General features: G+C 36.6%; 1 protein-coding gene across 2 annotated transcripts in view; it reads right to left on the bottom strand.

Moving 5' to 3' along the window:
- The window catches only part of LOC110452749 (dual 3',5'-cyclic-AMP and -GMP phosphodiesterase 11A-like), a 124,588-nt gene that overhangs the window by 42,999 nt on the left and 64,604 nt on the right, over window positions 1–16,985 (bottom strand). For both annotated transcript variants that reach the window (XM_021501409.1, XM_021501410.1), the window contains exons 2-3: window positions 7,218–7,376; window positions 1,748–1,837 (exon numbers count right to left, since the gene is read on the bottom strand). In XM_021501409.1, coding sequence (XP_021357084.1) covers window positions 1,748–1,837; window positions 7,218–7,376 — 249 coding nt within the window. The remainder of the gene's footprint in view (window positions 1–1,747; window positions 1,838–7,217; window positions 7,377–16,985) is intronic.

The raw sequence follows: 16,985 nt of genomic DNA, 5'->3' as shown, positions 1-16,985 counted from the left end.
GAAACCTTACATTGGACACCCCGAGGAAGTAACAGCCATTGACGCCGAACGTCGTAATCTAACAACAGACAGACTCTCTTCGAAATACGGAAGCGAACAGCAACAGTGATGGCCGGCAGTTATCTAGGGTGTCAGGAGGAACGTGGTGCTGCGTACATGTCTGCCAGACAATCGAGTGGGAAGCTACATACAGATCCCTAGCGGCCATTCCATCTTTCAGACAGCAAACCTTTGTTTGCCCATCAAATACGGCACAGCGGCCGTGTTGAAGTACAACATGCTGTCAGTTCGGATACAAGATTAGTACAATACCACGAATAAGGTATTCTGGGAAACAGAAGTACTAGTCATTAAAAGAGACATAAAGGTGACTTAGTTATGACGATACAAGTATTTCCCGTTACGGTCGAGCTGAACTGAAACTATTATGTATTTGAGAAAAAAACGATGTTATTTATTTAACGAACTGAGTTAAATATACAACTAAGATGTAAAATATTAAACATTTAAAATGAATTATGCAGTGATGTCAATATACAAACCCGTTTGTTTTGTATAAGGTGATTCACATTTAATGATATGACTATCATATACACACTTATTTATTTAACAAAAATTATGAAACAAGTCTTCCAACTTATATTAATCACTCTTGTCGGTCAGGATGGAAGAGCGCAGGGGATCTTAATGTGGGAGGAAACCAGATTACCAGTATACAACCCACGTGGCCGAACAGGTAACCCAAGACATTTTCACGTCCGACCGAGGAATCGAACTCCGGCCACTTTGGTGAACGGTGAGAGCGCTATCCATTCTGCAACCCGGTCATCCCGATCTGACTTTGCGTGATGTTTAACGAAGAGAGAGGCCTTAACAAAGATGTTTTGTAAATGATGTAGGTTTTTTTTATTTTCGAAATATTTCATTACTCCAACTTAACAGACATCGTTAGACAAACCGGAATCATTAGAACCAGGCTTTCTACACAAATATCATACTAAGGAACGCTTCTCCTGGTGATGTGCTGCCCTTGGTTATGTTACATATAGAATGGAGATTCCTAAACCCTGTTATGAAACACGTTTCGAACGATTTAAAAAAACCCACCACATCCAGGTCAGTTACATTTCACTCGTTTCTCAAATAATCACTTTCAGTCACTAGACATCATTTAAATCCCCCCATGTTATTTGGGCAGTAGCGTACTGGCAGGTTTGGTGGAAATAGTCTGTTGCTGCTCACAGTATAATTTCAAGAGAAAATTATATGTGGCATTTCGCATAATCGGGGCTAAATTTACTTCATTTTCTGTCCTAGATATTGTGAATATCTGCCTATTTCTAAAGTTTGCTACACTTTCGATACTTCTCTCCCGAAAGTGGTACCCCTCGAAACCTGTTGCAATATGACGTAGCTGTTACTTCTCTACTCCAGTTACAATCAGATTACTGTATATCGGTAATTTTTTCGTCCGGTCAAACACTTGTCCTTCTCCAGAATAATTCATATTCGCCAAGTTTTGATTTCGCCCTTTAGATTTAATATTACTGTGCATATCATGTTGTTTACCGATGATCACTATACGGATAAATTCGCCTTTATCACAGCGGGCGATTAAGGCGAAAATCAAACTGCAGCGAAAAAAATCCCGGTATACAGTAAACACATATAGTTTTCATGTAGGTGATATATTGCAATTTTTTCCAAGTAAATAAGGGATTCGTCGGACCATAGTGTATAATTGTACCTTATTCCTCTCATATTCCTTGCTGTAGGCCTCGAATATCTGAGCGTTGTGGATTGCAATCCCACAGAACGTGAGGTACGTGGTCAGCATCTGAAACAGCAACACATTTGATAAGATCCTGATTATCAGGGTATGCATGGGATTTGTATTCAATACACATGTCATTAATATTTAATCAAGTTAAAGTAATAATTATCGGCTTTTTAAACTTTAAACATAGCAAAACTATCGTAAATCGTTTTTGGTTTTGAGTGCTCAAAGTTTATCTTCTTGCATCCGTGTATACTGAAAATAAAACAAATTACATTTTGTATACCTCTGGTGAAAGGAAATTGATATAAGCAGTTGTCTATCGTGAACTTTTTCCGTTGTCTGATTTAGAACTATAGTATTACACATAATTGGAAGGGAAACGGGGATTTTTTAGTTTGTATAGGCCTAATGTAGATGTGTTAGTGTTGTTTAAAGAAGTAATATAAACGGTAGATTCCCGAATAACACCGGATCCTTGAAAACGTATGATTGTAAGATAAGAATAACTTAGAATTTAAGCTGGGGCAAGGAAGAAATTCTTACAGAGTAGATAATATGATGTTGTCAAATTCGGAGTAATCGGCTCCATTATCGAGGCACAGAAGATGTTTCAGTATGCGTACGTAGTTTCTTATACTTACGGTTTAATGTTGGTATATTTCTTGGTATGTATTTTTGCTATTTCAAATATTGGTGACTTATAATTTGGTTTTTTGGTTATATATTTAAGGTTTGTTTTTTTATCATGAGAAATACGATCAGTATGGAAGCCAAAAAGTACTGAACATGTACTGCAACCTATGGTCATTTCGGCCACCTCAAGTAGTACTTATGGTTAAAACAATGTAAATTTCATAGCTTATGAGTTCCAGTACATATGCAAAAAATACAGCAATAGCAAAAAGGTGCCTATAAGATTCCTCATGATGTTACAAATAATCACTATTTTGACTACAATACATAGTTTCTTTTAAAATCTGTGTTTCATTTTAACTGCGCAGGAATGAATTCGAAATATAAAGTTATGTACTTCTATTTTCCTATCTGTGGGGATTTTTCAGTAGTTGTTGGTTTATGGACTGATATCCGTTTACGTTTTACCCTTAAATGAGGAGTGGAACAACAGTGTGACCAGTAAATACACAATGGTTTGTTGACCACGTGATGATTGATGTACCTGTCGTATCACCTGCCCAAATGTAAATACGTCATTGATATTAAACTCTGTTTGACACTATACTACACGAGTCTGTTACTCTGTAGCATTGTTTACCTTTCTGATTGTGGTCCAACGACTAAATAGCATGTTTACATTGACTATCATTAAATTTTCCTGTATTCTCAAAGCGCTGTCGTCAGGAACGTGCAAGGTTTGAACAGCACAATGTCGTTTGACTCCGGTCTGACTCCGGTCTAATTTTTGTTAAATATTTGACGATTTTGTTATTATAACACACGTGTGAAGCGTTATAAATCAATTTATACGAAAACAAGGACAATGGTGGTTTTGCGGTTTAGGAACGTTACGCGTTATACTACAGTTGATAAATAACTATGGTGTACAGATACACAACCCATAATGGAATTGACAATTAGTTTTCTTTTTATTGGATGCCACTGATTTCGCCGACCACTTAATGAGGTTTGAAATATATTTACAACAAAAATCAAGATAAGTATTAAGAGATATGAAATAAATTTTCCAAAAAGGTATTATTTGTCAACATCATTTATGTCTTCCCAATGTAAAAAAAATACTATTTCCAGACTTTCGTACGTATTGAAATTGAATTTTGTTTCTGGGAAATCATAATATTTCAAACTCTGAAAAAATGCCGAACAAATTTTTAATATATTAAATCGCAGTATTATTTTTCTCAAAAGGAATCTTCGCAAAGCTTAAACGATGTTCAGTAGAGATTCTGTAGAATTATTCCCAAAGTGATCTCATTGATAATTAGAACCGCATATTGTAAATATAAATACGTTTTGTAGTACGAATAAGAAATTATTTATATTTGAAAAATATTGATAATTTTGTAATACTGAATTTATTAAACCGGAAGAAAGAAAGAAAACAAAAAGTAAGGAAGAACAACAAAATAGTGAGAGAAAATATAAATAGAAATAGTATGTGCGTCTCCGTTTTGTATAGAGGTACTGACAACAGACTTTCTTACTTATCGAAAATGTTTTTTGTTTCTACGGAATAGTAATACAAAATGTATTTCAGACTGAGAAAAATTGCGCAAAATGACCTGTTTGTCTTTATTGTATTATAACCCTAAACCTGTTCGGTACACAATCGTTGTGCGCGTTCCCAGAATTTATTTTATCCCATAGACGACCAAAGATATCACAATTGGCGAGACAAAACAGTGCTTAAACCTTTTTTTGATGTACATAAAGACACTGGAAGGTCAACTCAAACACTCAATACCAATTTCATCTTCATACACTTCAATGTCTTAATGTGCTTGATTTGACCTCTCCACGAAAACAACTGGCAGTAATATTGCTGTGTCTCCTTAACGACATTGTGGCTCAGTAATTGATTCAACCAGGTACTAACGATTAACCAACATGCACCATTTTGGTCCCAAAAGTGCGTTCTGATTAGCAAAAAAAAACAAAGTGTCCTAATCAAAATGAACCACTCAATCTGTCATTAGCTAAAATGGAACCGTGACTGTGTCGCGTTCATACAAATAAATCTTTAATGAATGAATTTTTGTAGTAATGGGCTGTTGCGTCATTAAGAATGTGATATTTGAACAGTTTTCTGAGCTCAAAAGAAGATGTATTGGAACCAGCTAACATCAATCAAGATTAAATTTATACTGCTTAACAGTTACGTTTTGTGAATGATTAATTTCCACCTGGTTAATGATCTGATTAAATCCGCAAACAAAAACGCTGTTGTTATAGCCGATTTCATAAAGGTCACTTGAGAAAATAGTACTCATTAATTTCCGTAGTCAAGCTTCAAGCAAAACAGGAAAGAGCGTGACCATACCTCAAAACAACAACTGATGAAAACACTATCTACTCCGTATGTTAAACTTCCCGCATTAAATTTAATTACATAATAAACTTAACTATTAACCTTTTACATCAATAGCGATACGTTATTTCAGCGAGCCCAATCACTCTTAGTACGGACAACGTTTGGTTTCGTTGTAGTTGACGTGTATAATTTGATCACGTTCTACTTGAAATTGCGAACTTTATTTTACGCGAATTCACTATAACAATTATCGTGAAATACAAGTCATATATAGTGTTTCACTCTTCATCTCCTACATAGCAGACAATCTCATGAACGACCTCTGAAAGGATATATAACAGCGTCTAGCACTTTTAGAAAAAAAATAGAAAATCACGCATGTAGATTAATTTCAACTAGAAATGTCATTTAATTCTTAAAACAGTGGGAAATGGAGTCCTATAAAACACCATATAAGACATGAGATACATCTTGCTTTTTTATTCTGCATTTCGTTTATATCAAGAATGTTGCGTGTGTTTGTGTGATTTAGAGTCAGTTCTGGACGTAAACAATGCTTACACCAGGATAAGGAATGTTTACTATTTACACCCGAAGTCTCGACAACCACTCTCGCGCTAGATCTGTCAGGATTACTCTCAATAACCAGAGAATGGTTAGGAAAAGATTTTTGTTTTATAAAAGCTAATGGTGGCCTGTGAGTGAAATGAATACCCTTTTACTTGTAGCGTTCTCCTTCATTATACATTGTCTGATGGCATTTCCTAACAGCACTGCCTGTTTATCTGGATAATTATACCCGATGCGATGGCAATTTGCCAAGTATCAATTACGAAATAATTTGTTTGTGTGTCTGGGGTTTGACGTCTTAGCATCATTTAAGGTTTTATAAGGAAGGGCTAATAAGGTGCACAATATTATATCATGGTTTTACTTTTGTTGATTTTAAAAATAATGACATTTTTTGTTTACATTAATAGCAAATTATGTGAACCTGTTTACTTAAGTAGGACAGCTTTAGAAACATGTCACGTTAATTCTTTTACGTGATGTCTTCAAATGGAAGTTGACATGTGGATGTATTGTTTTGTTGGTGGCGTTTTATGGTCAAGAGGCCATGTGTTTCATTAAGAACGACTTACATATATCCACAATGCTGTTGATGCTGTCGTTAAACTGTTAATGATGTCTTTGGAAGGAAATTGTTGTCATTTTTTCAATAATATCAATAATAACAATAATAACAATAAAAAACAATATTGACAATAATAACAACAATAACAACAATAACAATAATAACATGTCGCTACTAGATGCATACTCTTTGCCAATTACTAAATAGCCGGATGTAAAATACAAAAACACAGATGCACAGCATAACAATTATATCACACAACAATGCCCCTTTCGCGTATCCGGTTCAAGAGTTCGACCAATATGTGAGTTAATAAAGCATTATCTAAAAAACAACTCAGAAACTGTTCATTTAAAACCCTGTCTATTAGGTCGACACATTTCCGGTCACAATTCGTTCGTTTATACTAGAATTGTTCTGATCCATCTCAACTGCTTCAACTGGGATACGCTAAATCTAACCTAAGAATTCACAATTCAATGCATCAAAGTCTTTGCAAACGACCTTTCAGTTTGTTTCTAACTTCACACACAAAATTGATGTTCTCCTTCAAAACACCACACCATTAATGATATTTAAAACAGCTAATAATTGATTTGACAAGAACTGTAATTGAAAATAATGTCATAAAAAATCACAAAACACAAAGCATTTTAAAGGGTAATCATATAATAAAATGTTACTTCATTTGCTACTGAGCAATTACAAAAGTGAGATAAATCTTCTGTGAGAGATATGATAGTTACTGGTGAAAATTTATGATAGTCGTATTTGGGAGGAATAGCTCAGATACCTGAGTGTTAAGCCATAACACAGAACAGACGATAGTTTCAATTTCAGTTTTAATGTTCCATAATAAAACAAAATCCAGCAGCCAAATAAAATCCACAGTTTCGAATTAAATTTTCCTGAAAATAATATTTGAAAACACGAGGATACAAGTTACATTGAAAAGCTATAAAACTGTGATGATAGTCATTTGATAGTGAAATAAATTGAATGATGGACAACAAACATTTTAAAAGCTGGTATTATATTGGAGACTCATATCAACTATCTAAAAAATAGAAAATAAGAGCCGGCTCTTTTCTTTATGTATTTTCTAAGTTGGTATCACAACAGAATCTGGCCGTTGTCTAATTCATTAACCCCCGCAGATACATTTGAACTGTTCCAATTCATAGGTTGAAATATTTCATTATGAAATTTCAGGGGTGAATGAGTGAATATGTTTTCATTGTCCTTGCTGAAATATTTATACGACCCCGTTTTGTTGTCAACAAAGCAAGCCTTACCTTTTCATCGTCCTCGCTGAAACCTTCACATGAACCCGTCTTGTTGACAACCTGGGCCACGCCCACAATTTCGTTGTCCGAGTTCCGAATAGGCATGCAGATAATTGACTCTGTGACGTAGCCTGTGATTCGGTCCACCTCGTCATTGTACCTGGGATCCTGTGAGTGTAAGAAGGTCAGTTTTAATTCATGATATTGACAACCAATCTTTACCCATAAAATATATTCACGAAATGATCAGTGATGGTGGAAGAGATGACAATCAATTACAATACAAAAAGTGCTATACAGTCAATAGATACAGACAAGGAATTAATGAATAAATTAATCAATATATCAATGAATAATTTCATTTGTCGATAAGTAAATTAATGACATTTGCCTCAGGATGTGAATTGCAGTAACAACAGTGTTAAAATATGCCAAATATTGTATCGTCTGGGTGTTTTTGCTGAGCATTATTCAATCTCCTGCAAGTCACTTTAATATCGCGAGACAAATATTTTACTTGAATTCGCAAGTGGAGACATCTCGAATTCAAACATGTTGATAATAATATTTAGATCACAATTAGACAAAAACAAGATGAGTTTGGCTATCCATAAGCGGAGATTTGTAATATTTACAATCATCACGAATATATCCCGAGAACATTTATACGCGAAAATTAAATGATTTACAGTATCCTTAAATATAATCCGCTTGTCGATTTATGCAGTACGGTGCATGGTTATTCTATGACGTATGTACGTCGGTGTGTGTTTATATCACTGCTTTTGACGCAGATACTGAAGCGCCCATGAAAGTAAATTGGTAATAATAACAAATATTACACGAAATATCCCACGTTTTCTCGTGATCGGTAAACATTAACAAATATGATTGATCATAAACGCTACCAACTCCAAACATAAAATTGTAATTTTAGAGATTTATGAACCAAGAAATTTCATTGAATGTGTTCATACTAGGTTTTATGATTATAAGAACATGTCGTGTACAAACTCGTTACATACTGCACTGATAAAATCATATATATTTTTTTATCGAAATACAGATATTCCCTTTTATATCCGATATTGAAGTGTCTATGTAGTCAGTGCAAACGAGATTCCTGGAACAGCCTAACGTCCACAAAACGTTTGCTTCTAGTGGTTGTCACATGTTATTTGAGGCGAGAGGAGAAGATTCGAATTGACGCCGATCCAATTGTGTCCCTCTCCCTATGAATACAATTTCTTATTGGAGTGTTCATAGAGGAACTTGCTTTGGAAAGTAGATATTATGCTTCATTGGAATTCAATTTTAAAACCAGACAAAGTCTTTTACCAGAATAGCCTCTGTTAAACCGGAAGTCCTAACCGGTACCATTTTCATATCTTCTGATGTATCGGTGGTATTTGTTGTAGACGATTGCAGATTGACATTATTTTTATTTTCGCTGAAACTTTACCTGAGGAATGGTACAGATAGACACATTTTGAAAGGTTAACGTTTGCTTCGTAGCATATAGGTACATCACGTGGAAAGCCTCCACGTCTTGGCACGATCACCACAACCAATTGAGCTTTTGACTAACTCACTCTGGGACAGCGTAAACCAGTAGTGTTTTACGGGACAGCGATTCTGACCGTCGGTCATAGACAGAGTAATTGTTTGTAGGTAGCATGATCAATAGTAATGTGTCAGCGCACGTTTCTCGGTCAGCACTTAAGGATCCCTGTCTTCTCGCAGAGGAAACACTGGAGAGTTTAATACGTAACAGTAGCCTCTCCTTAATCTTGTTTTGGATATAACTGTAGCACGGCAAGGCTAGTGGATTACTGGTGACAAAGTAGCTGTGTTCTAACTATAGAAAATATTTTTTTTATTGTATTGTATTTTATTACATTTTTGCCAGTGAAATATCTGATTCTATCAACTTGATAAAACTGATATCTTTCACACTGTCACATTTATCAAAAGTGATTTTTTCACAGTGTGAAGATATCACTTTTTGGTATTGACCAATCATAACAATATTCGCTCCATTCAAAGGCAACGATTTTTTGTTTAGATTCAAATGAAGCGACGGTAAAATAATTGTATTTATGTTCACATAAAGTAATTTATAACTTCTGTTTTCAAATTTCAACATGTTTACTTATGTGCTTGTATTCAATGTTTTGGTTGGAGGTGGATATGTAATCTAATTATAATTCGGTTATCTCCCTTGATACTTTCAGCAGTGTGTCATGTGACTATGTTGGAATACGAAGTCACGTGACGTCAATCGCCATTTTCTGAACCATTCACCGGTTTTTCGTCCGCAATTTTTCATTGTTTTATATGCCCACCTCCACCCCTTACTTCCTCCAATTTTAATTACAATCCAAAACATGGTTTTTGGCATTTTGCTTAATGCTATTAGCCTTTGACATTTGAATAAATGCTCTATTACAACAATAAATGTCTGGTGTCATTTGTGTCATTTTTGGCAAAAAACTAGCAGTGTTCTCCGGTGTGCTTTTTGTCTTTTTGCGAATTCAAATGATCGTGTCTTTAAAAGAACAATGAAATATTTATTCACGAAAATAACTTTACAATAATTGGAGTTGGATTGAAATTTCAATAATCACAATCTACGAATCACCAAATGAAACCGCATAAAAGACTTCACTCTGCTGCAACATTCAAAGGGTACTCATTGTTGCTGTTAAGGTATTATATTTCCCCTTTTGCGTGATTACACAGCATGATTTGATCAGATATGGCCTTTTTTTCAATTAACACGAACATAACGCCAATCTCTACGGTTGATGGTTTAAGCTGCAGGATCAGAATTAATGCCCGACATGAGTTTAATTGGTATTTGAAGTCACGTTACAGGGAATCGTTAAACATGTCTACGCTATACAAAAGTGTTGATAACATTCCGGCTGTAAACGAACACGGCGCATTAACACACGTCCAGCTCATTGCTATAAACCGGTGCATCTATAAAACAACCAGTTGTAAAGACTCATTTGAATATATATGACTTTTTGATTTATCGATGATATGTTTGTTAAGATTGATTGGTCGGATATATTATAGATGTGATCAGGTCCGGGAATGGTAAAAACCTACACAATATAACAATTTCGGTACTCGGCGTGAACATTGAAAGAGCCAGCGACCGACTTCATTTTATTTTACATCCCAGAGGTACAGTTTGAAAATTTGCAAATGTAGTGAAAAGTAATTGTTTAGTTATTTGTTACTTCACGTAGTTATACAATAGACTACGGTGGGAACATGCTAGAGTCCGCCACAGAACATGCTAGAGTCCGCCACATATCATGCTAGAGTCCGCCAAAGAACATGCTAGAGTCCGCAACAGAACATGCTAGAGCCCGCCACAGAACATGATAGAGTCCGCCACAGAACACGCTAGAGTCCGCCACAGAACATGCTAGAGTCCGTCACAGAACATGCTAGAGTCCGCCACAGAAGATGCTAGAGTCCGCCACAGAACATGCTAGATCCCGCCACAGTCCGCCACAGAACATGCTAGAGACCGCCAAAGAACATGCTAGAGTCCGCCACAGAACATGATAGAGTCCGACACAGAACATGCTAGAGTCCGCCAAAGAACATGCTAGAGTCCGCAACAGAACATGCTAGAGTCCGCCACAGACCATGCTAGAGTCCGCCACAGAACATGCTACAGTCCGCCACAGAACATGCTAGAGTCCGTCACAGAACATGCTAGAGTCCGCCACAGAAGATGCTAGAGTCCGCCACAGAACATGCTAGGGTCCGCCACAGAACATGCTAGAGTCCGCAACAGAACATGCTAGAGTCCGCAACAGAACATGCTAGAGCCCGCCACAGAACATGCTAGAGTCCGCAACAGAACATGCTAGAGTCCGCCACAGAACACGATAGAGTCCGCCACAGAACATGATAGAGCCCGCCACAGAACATGTTAGAGTCCGCCACAGAACATGCTAGAGTCCGTCACAGAACATGCTAGAGTCCGCCACAGAACACGCTAGAGTCCGCCACAGAACATGCTAGAGACCGCCAAAGAACATGCTAGAGTCCGCCACAGAACATGCCAGAGTGCGCCACAGAACATGCTAGAGTCCGTCACAGAACATGCTAGAGTCCGCCACAGACCATGCTAGAGTCCGCCACAGAACATGATAGAGTCCGACACAGAACATGCTAGAGTCCGCCAAAGAACATGCTAGAGTCCGCAACAGAACATGCTAGAGCCCGCCACAGAACATGATAGAGTCCGCCACAGAACATGCTAGAGACCGCCACAGAACATGCTAGAGTCCGCCACAGAGCATGATAGAGTCCGCCACAGAACATGATAGAGTCCGCCACAGAACATGCTAGAGACCGCCAAAGAACATGCTAGAGTCCGCCACAGAACATGATAGAGTCCGCCCCAGAACATGCTAGAGTCCGCCACAGAACAGTAGTTATACAATAGACTACGGTGGGAACATGCTAGAGTCCGCCACAGAACATGATAGAGTCCGCCACAGAACACGCTAGAGTCCGCCACAGAACATGCTAGAGCCCGCCACAGAACATGCTAGAGTCCGCCGCAGAACATGCTAGAGTCCGCCACAGAACACGCTAGAGTCCGCCACAGAACATGCTAGAGTCCTCAACAGAACATGCTAGAGTCCGCCACAGACCATGCTAGAGTCCGCCACAGAACATGCTAGGGTCCGCCACAGAACATGCTAGAGTCCGCAACAGAACATGCTAGAGTCCGCAACAGAACATGCTAGAGTCCGCAACAGAACATGCTAGAGTCCGCCACAGACCATGCTAGAGTCCGCCACAGAACATGCTAGAGTCCGCCACAGACCGATTTAGGTTATTGTCGCTGTTTTCTGTAATAGCAGCGGGTACAAAAAAAAAACAAAAAAAAACGCGGGGGTACCCACATAAATATTTTCGGTTTTGCAACGCAAAACTGCTTTTAAACCACAAACAAAAATCCAATCAGCCTACATGTATGATTTCGTCCGAAGCGAAGATGAGTTCCAAGTTTTAATTGAATTGCGTCACTGTCAACAAGATTAAATTCATGGCAACTATGTACCTTTGCAAATTTCGCTCGGATCTAATTAAAGATCTTTTTCTGCTGTAAGCTATGCCTGTTTTCCATGCAATATACGAACGTCTGGAAATAGTCAAAATAGACTATTTCTGTGCTTCAGTCACTATATAAATAACACCAGCCTAGCGCATCGGTTGATAAATGAAATGGAATAGCAAAATATTGAATAAGCGTCAAATATACGTGAATGCACCAAGCTCTCTGCATCGAGGTAATAAATTGTTAGATAGATTCTTCTCGTTTTGTATTTTTAAATTGTATATGCTCATTGTTTTATTGATTCTATCAACCTAAAATTCGGTGAAAAAATCACCTGTGAAAATCATACATTTATCCAAGCGTATTAACCTTTGTTGAGGTAAATATATATATATTTTATGAACTCGAGAATTTGAGCGTTACTGACGAAGGCGAAGCCAATTTAATCCCATATTCACAGAAATAACAGACTTTCATTGTTATTTTAGAAAAGAAATTTTGGTGGGACCTCGTCAACAAAAAAGGACTGCATTTGGCAGAGAGGTGAAACGTTACAGTTGAAGTGTTGTCAATATTAACCTTATACTTCTAAAAATAGATACGCCGAGTAAGTATCACAATGTACCGACCTCCACATGACTATGTTTCAACCAATGAGGACATTAGGAAAAAAATTGTGTCATTTAATATTTCTAAATATACATTTTGTCTCGCAAAATCCAATGAACGTTTTGTCATCAAACAAACTATGTCGGTTGACAATCTGACTTTGTAAAATGTTTTGTTTCTGTTGAAATGCTTATTAATGATTAAGAGTATTGGGAGAATCACAGGGTAAGATGTTAAGCCCTAATAAAGATTGCTGTATAAGGTGTCTGGTATAGCATTGACGTCATTCTATTACAGGGAAAATGAAATATTACCCAGGTGGATACTAAATCCGGTCAACCATGTTATTGATCAGATAAAAGTGATCAGATGGCTGCAGTTTCTGTTTAGGTAGCTATCTAAACAAACGATCGAATACCACACTCTATATTACTGTATTGACACATGGATAATAATGCTCTGATTCATATTGGCGACCAGATCCGTACCAGTTCTACGTATATGTCGGACGCTTAACTTCAACAGCACGCGGAAACTGTCCAATACCTGTCAGGAGCAACGTCATCTCTAATACTGTTCGAGAAGAGTATTTATTTATCATATACTGGACCAAAATTACATCAATCATTACCATATACATAAATCAGTACATTACAATGTGATCATGTTACCAATTACCATATCGAAATGTAGAATGGAAATTGATAAGATTTAAAGGTATTACAATTTGTTTTGTTGATTACTAACATATTTAGCTTTTAATTTTAATAACGATTAAAACAATTTCAGACTATGTTTTGATCGTTATTAAAAACCTTGGGATGTAAACAAATGTAGATAATATGTAAATATATATCAGTGAACGTATCTCTACCTTTCATGCTTAACATATCTTTGTTATTAATTTCTTTACTTCAGTGAGAATGTAAATGATATTAATACACAGTAAATATCTGTAGACTATACACCCTGTGAGAGATGTTCATGCTTTGAGAAGAGTGAACTCCCCTGGCGCTTCTCTTTGTTGTCTGCACTGATAAACTGTTTGATCTTTAAAAAGAATTATTTAAACATGTAACGCCACTGTTTGATGTACGAGACGTGTGTTAAAACGTCAGTTAATACACGAAGGAGGGAGGGTGTATCAGTGAAATCAACAATCGCACACCACAATAATATTCTCTTAAAGGACTCAAACAACTAAATAATTTACAATATGGTTTTACTAAGCTTAGGAGCAAATAGATTTATAGCTAAGGCCTGGAAAAGACTTCAAAATGCATTTTTGACAGGTTTAACGGCATACATGTAAAAGAGCGCTACATGCTTCGGCTTTTGACAACCGGAAGTTTACAAGCCAAACCAGTGAAGTGCGACGCGAACACCCCCCTGACCTTTGATCCCATATAAATCCGCCATCACATATTAAAATCTACTAAATCTATAAAAAAAAATCAAAGTTAAGTATCTGTTTATTTCATTCAATAAAACATCTGTCAACAATTACATAACTAAAATACTCAGTGACACTGTATTTAACTGGACTTAATTTTAGGTAGGGATTACAATCATATGAAATACTTGCTGATTGGCTGACTTAGTTGTGTGAGTCTCTAAATGTCAAATGCTGCTCAATATGAAGAAACACAGATATTGAGGTGTTCTCGCTTGAACTATTTTTTCTTCGGTATCTGACTATTGACACTTGCTGTTGACTACATTCTACAGCAAGACCGCTTGTGACATTTAATTGTGATTAGTTCAGAGTATAAAATCAAACGGAATAGCACCCTTACACACAGATATAAATTTTAAACATTGCAAAAATATAAATGTAAAAAAATCTTATTGCACAATCGACAAAATGTCCGTAAGTATATACGAATATGTAGAGTGAATGTGAAATAATACTCAGAAAATTGTTTCGACGTCATGTATTTGCCATCAGATTAGTGTATACTACGTTGAAATATTCTCGATCTGTTTTTCTCTTGAGTATTGAAATTAGATTTGTCCTAATAAATAAAGCATAGCTACAATAAATCTGTCTTCATAAATGTTGTTAACAACCTTTTAACAAAGGTAAATGTCAATTACATAGAACTGATACTGTAAGTATAGTTTGATACCGCTAAGAGCAGATACGTTTTTACGCGGTCGTGCTTCGTTTCATGATAAACATTTATTACGGCACAATTTCGACACCACTGTTCCAGAGATGCTTATATGCGCAATTCTTGAAAAATGAAATTCTGTTCTTTCAAAATCACTTTCTTCCAGCCGTTTATTTATATCCTAATAACTTTGAAAGATTCAATTTAGAGTGCCTACGCTTACATAATGGTATTAAAATTCAAACAAACATAAAAAAAATACAGTTTGTAACTGAAAACTTGAGTTGCTTTCTCTGTTAGGGATGTTCAAAACACTTTTATGGTCATTGTGATGGCATCTACTATGTTTGTTCTCCTGATGTCATTCGAACAGCGTCATCATCCAGAACCAACTTGAACGTTTTACTAACTTAAATATTGTTTATTGACGTATTGTTTAGAATGTATTCTAGACAACGTGATATAAATAGAATGCTTCTTCTTGATGGCGACATTGAGACTGATAAGTATTAAGGCCAGAATTCTTTTTTCTCAAGATGGAGTACAAACAAATGCTTTTTTGGCGCTAAGAAAGTACCAAAATATTCTCTAACCTTGATAGATACATTTTTATTAAAAGCAAGTTTGGTTTCATTTGTATCTGGAACTATAACCATTTATTTTGTTTATGCTGTCGGGGTTTCGCTTTAGTTGAAGTGGCAATATAATGCTGCCATCGAGACAGATGTATGTTAGGGAAAATATCACTTACACTTGATATCAATGAACAGGCATAGGCAAACACGTGACAGAAATTGAGAGGATAATAATAATCATAGAAATACAACCAGTAAACCAATGTTCATGTGGGTATTATTGATTTAGTGAAGAGTAAACTTGATTATGGTTCTAATGTACAGGCAATGCCGTTTCCATGTCAAACCGACCTCTTGGCTGTGTCCGGTCGGTGCCTGCACAATTTTATGAAGCGCCAATCCGAAATGATTCGTGCCGTTTGTAGAGACAGACAGACTGTGAAGCAGACAAATTGGATGCATATAAAAACAGAACAATGAAAATGCATCACTGTCAGAATATTTTTTATAAAACTGGCTTGATTGCCAGGTGCCCGCAGCAAGCGTCAACCTTATGAATGGCATCAATAGAATACCAGTACCAGGCGTTAACATGTACTTGGAAAACGAATAAAGTATGGTTAAAGTAAGAAAAACAAAACATGAGGTAACGTACTGGTCTTCAAGTACAACGGAAGTTCATAGCAACTAATAAAGGGTGAGTTGGGGTTTGAGGCAGGGTTTGTCTGCTCGTCTGAAATTGAGAAAAGAAGATGAGCTGTTCTGGGTCGTCGAAACCGCTGCTGCTGCTATTCAGGGAGAAAGTAAAAAATATCAACTGACGAAATGGATTGCAGAGGGTCAAGAAAATCAAAGCGCGGGCGGAAAAATTAGAAGGATATGAGGAAAATGAGAGGAGAAACGTCCTCTAGCAACCCAAAACGTAAAAAAAACCACTAGTAGCATTAGGCCACTTAGAAAAAGTGATGCGCTTCACCTCTGAGAAAGTCCTTGACATGGTCGCTTTGGAAATGTGTATATACAAAAAAATGTACGTCACTTCCTGTTTAACTGGGACATTAACAAATAAAATGTGAACCTGTCAAAATGATTAGTTGAATGTTTTGTAACCATATATTTACATAACATCCTGTATGATTTACGTGTTGATCTAGGGTCTTCTTACTCAAATTCAATAATTACACAAGTGATGTCATTGCAAGTTTCAATATTTTCATAATTAGTTTTCTTGCTCAATGGTTTTTTCTCAATTCAAATGCCTATACATCTGAAGAACCGATCTCTGTGATGACTCTACCTTGAATATCCCGATCATTAAATACAGCGATGTAAGTCGGGCTAATGAAGCAGCACTCATAGTGCTTTCATGTTCATTGCATGG

The sequence above is a fragment of the Mizuhopecten yessoensis genome, unplaced genomic scaffold (genome assembly GCF_002113885.1).
Source record: "Mizuhopecten yessoensis strain PY_sf001 unplaced genomic scaffold, ASM211388v2 scaffold6863, whole genome shotgun sequence".
In the NCBI taxonomy this organism is placed as follows: Eukaryota; Metazoa; Mollusca; class Bivalvia; order Pectinida; family Pectinidae; genus Mizuhopecten; species Mizuhopecten yessoensis.
This window is presented reverse-complemented; position numbering and strand designations above follow the sequence as displayed.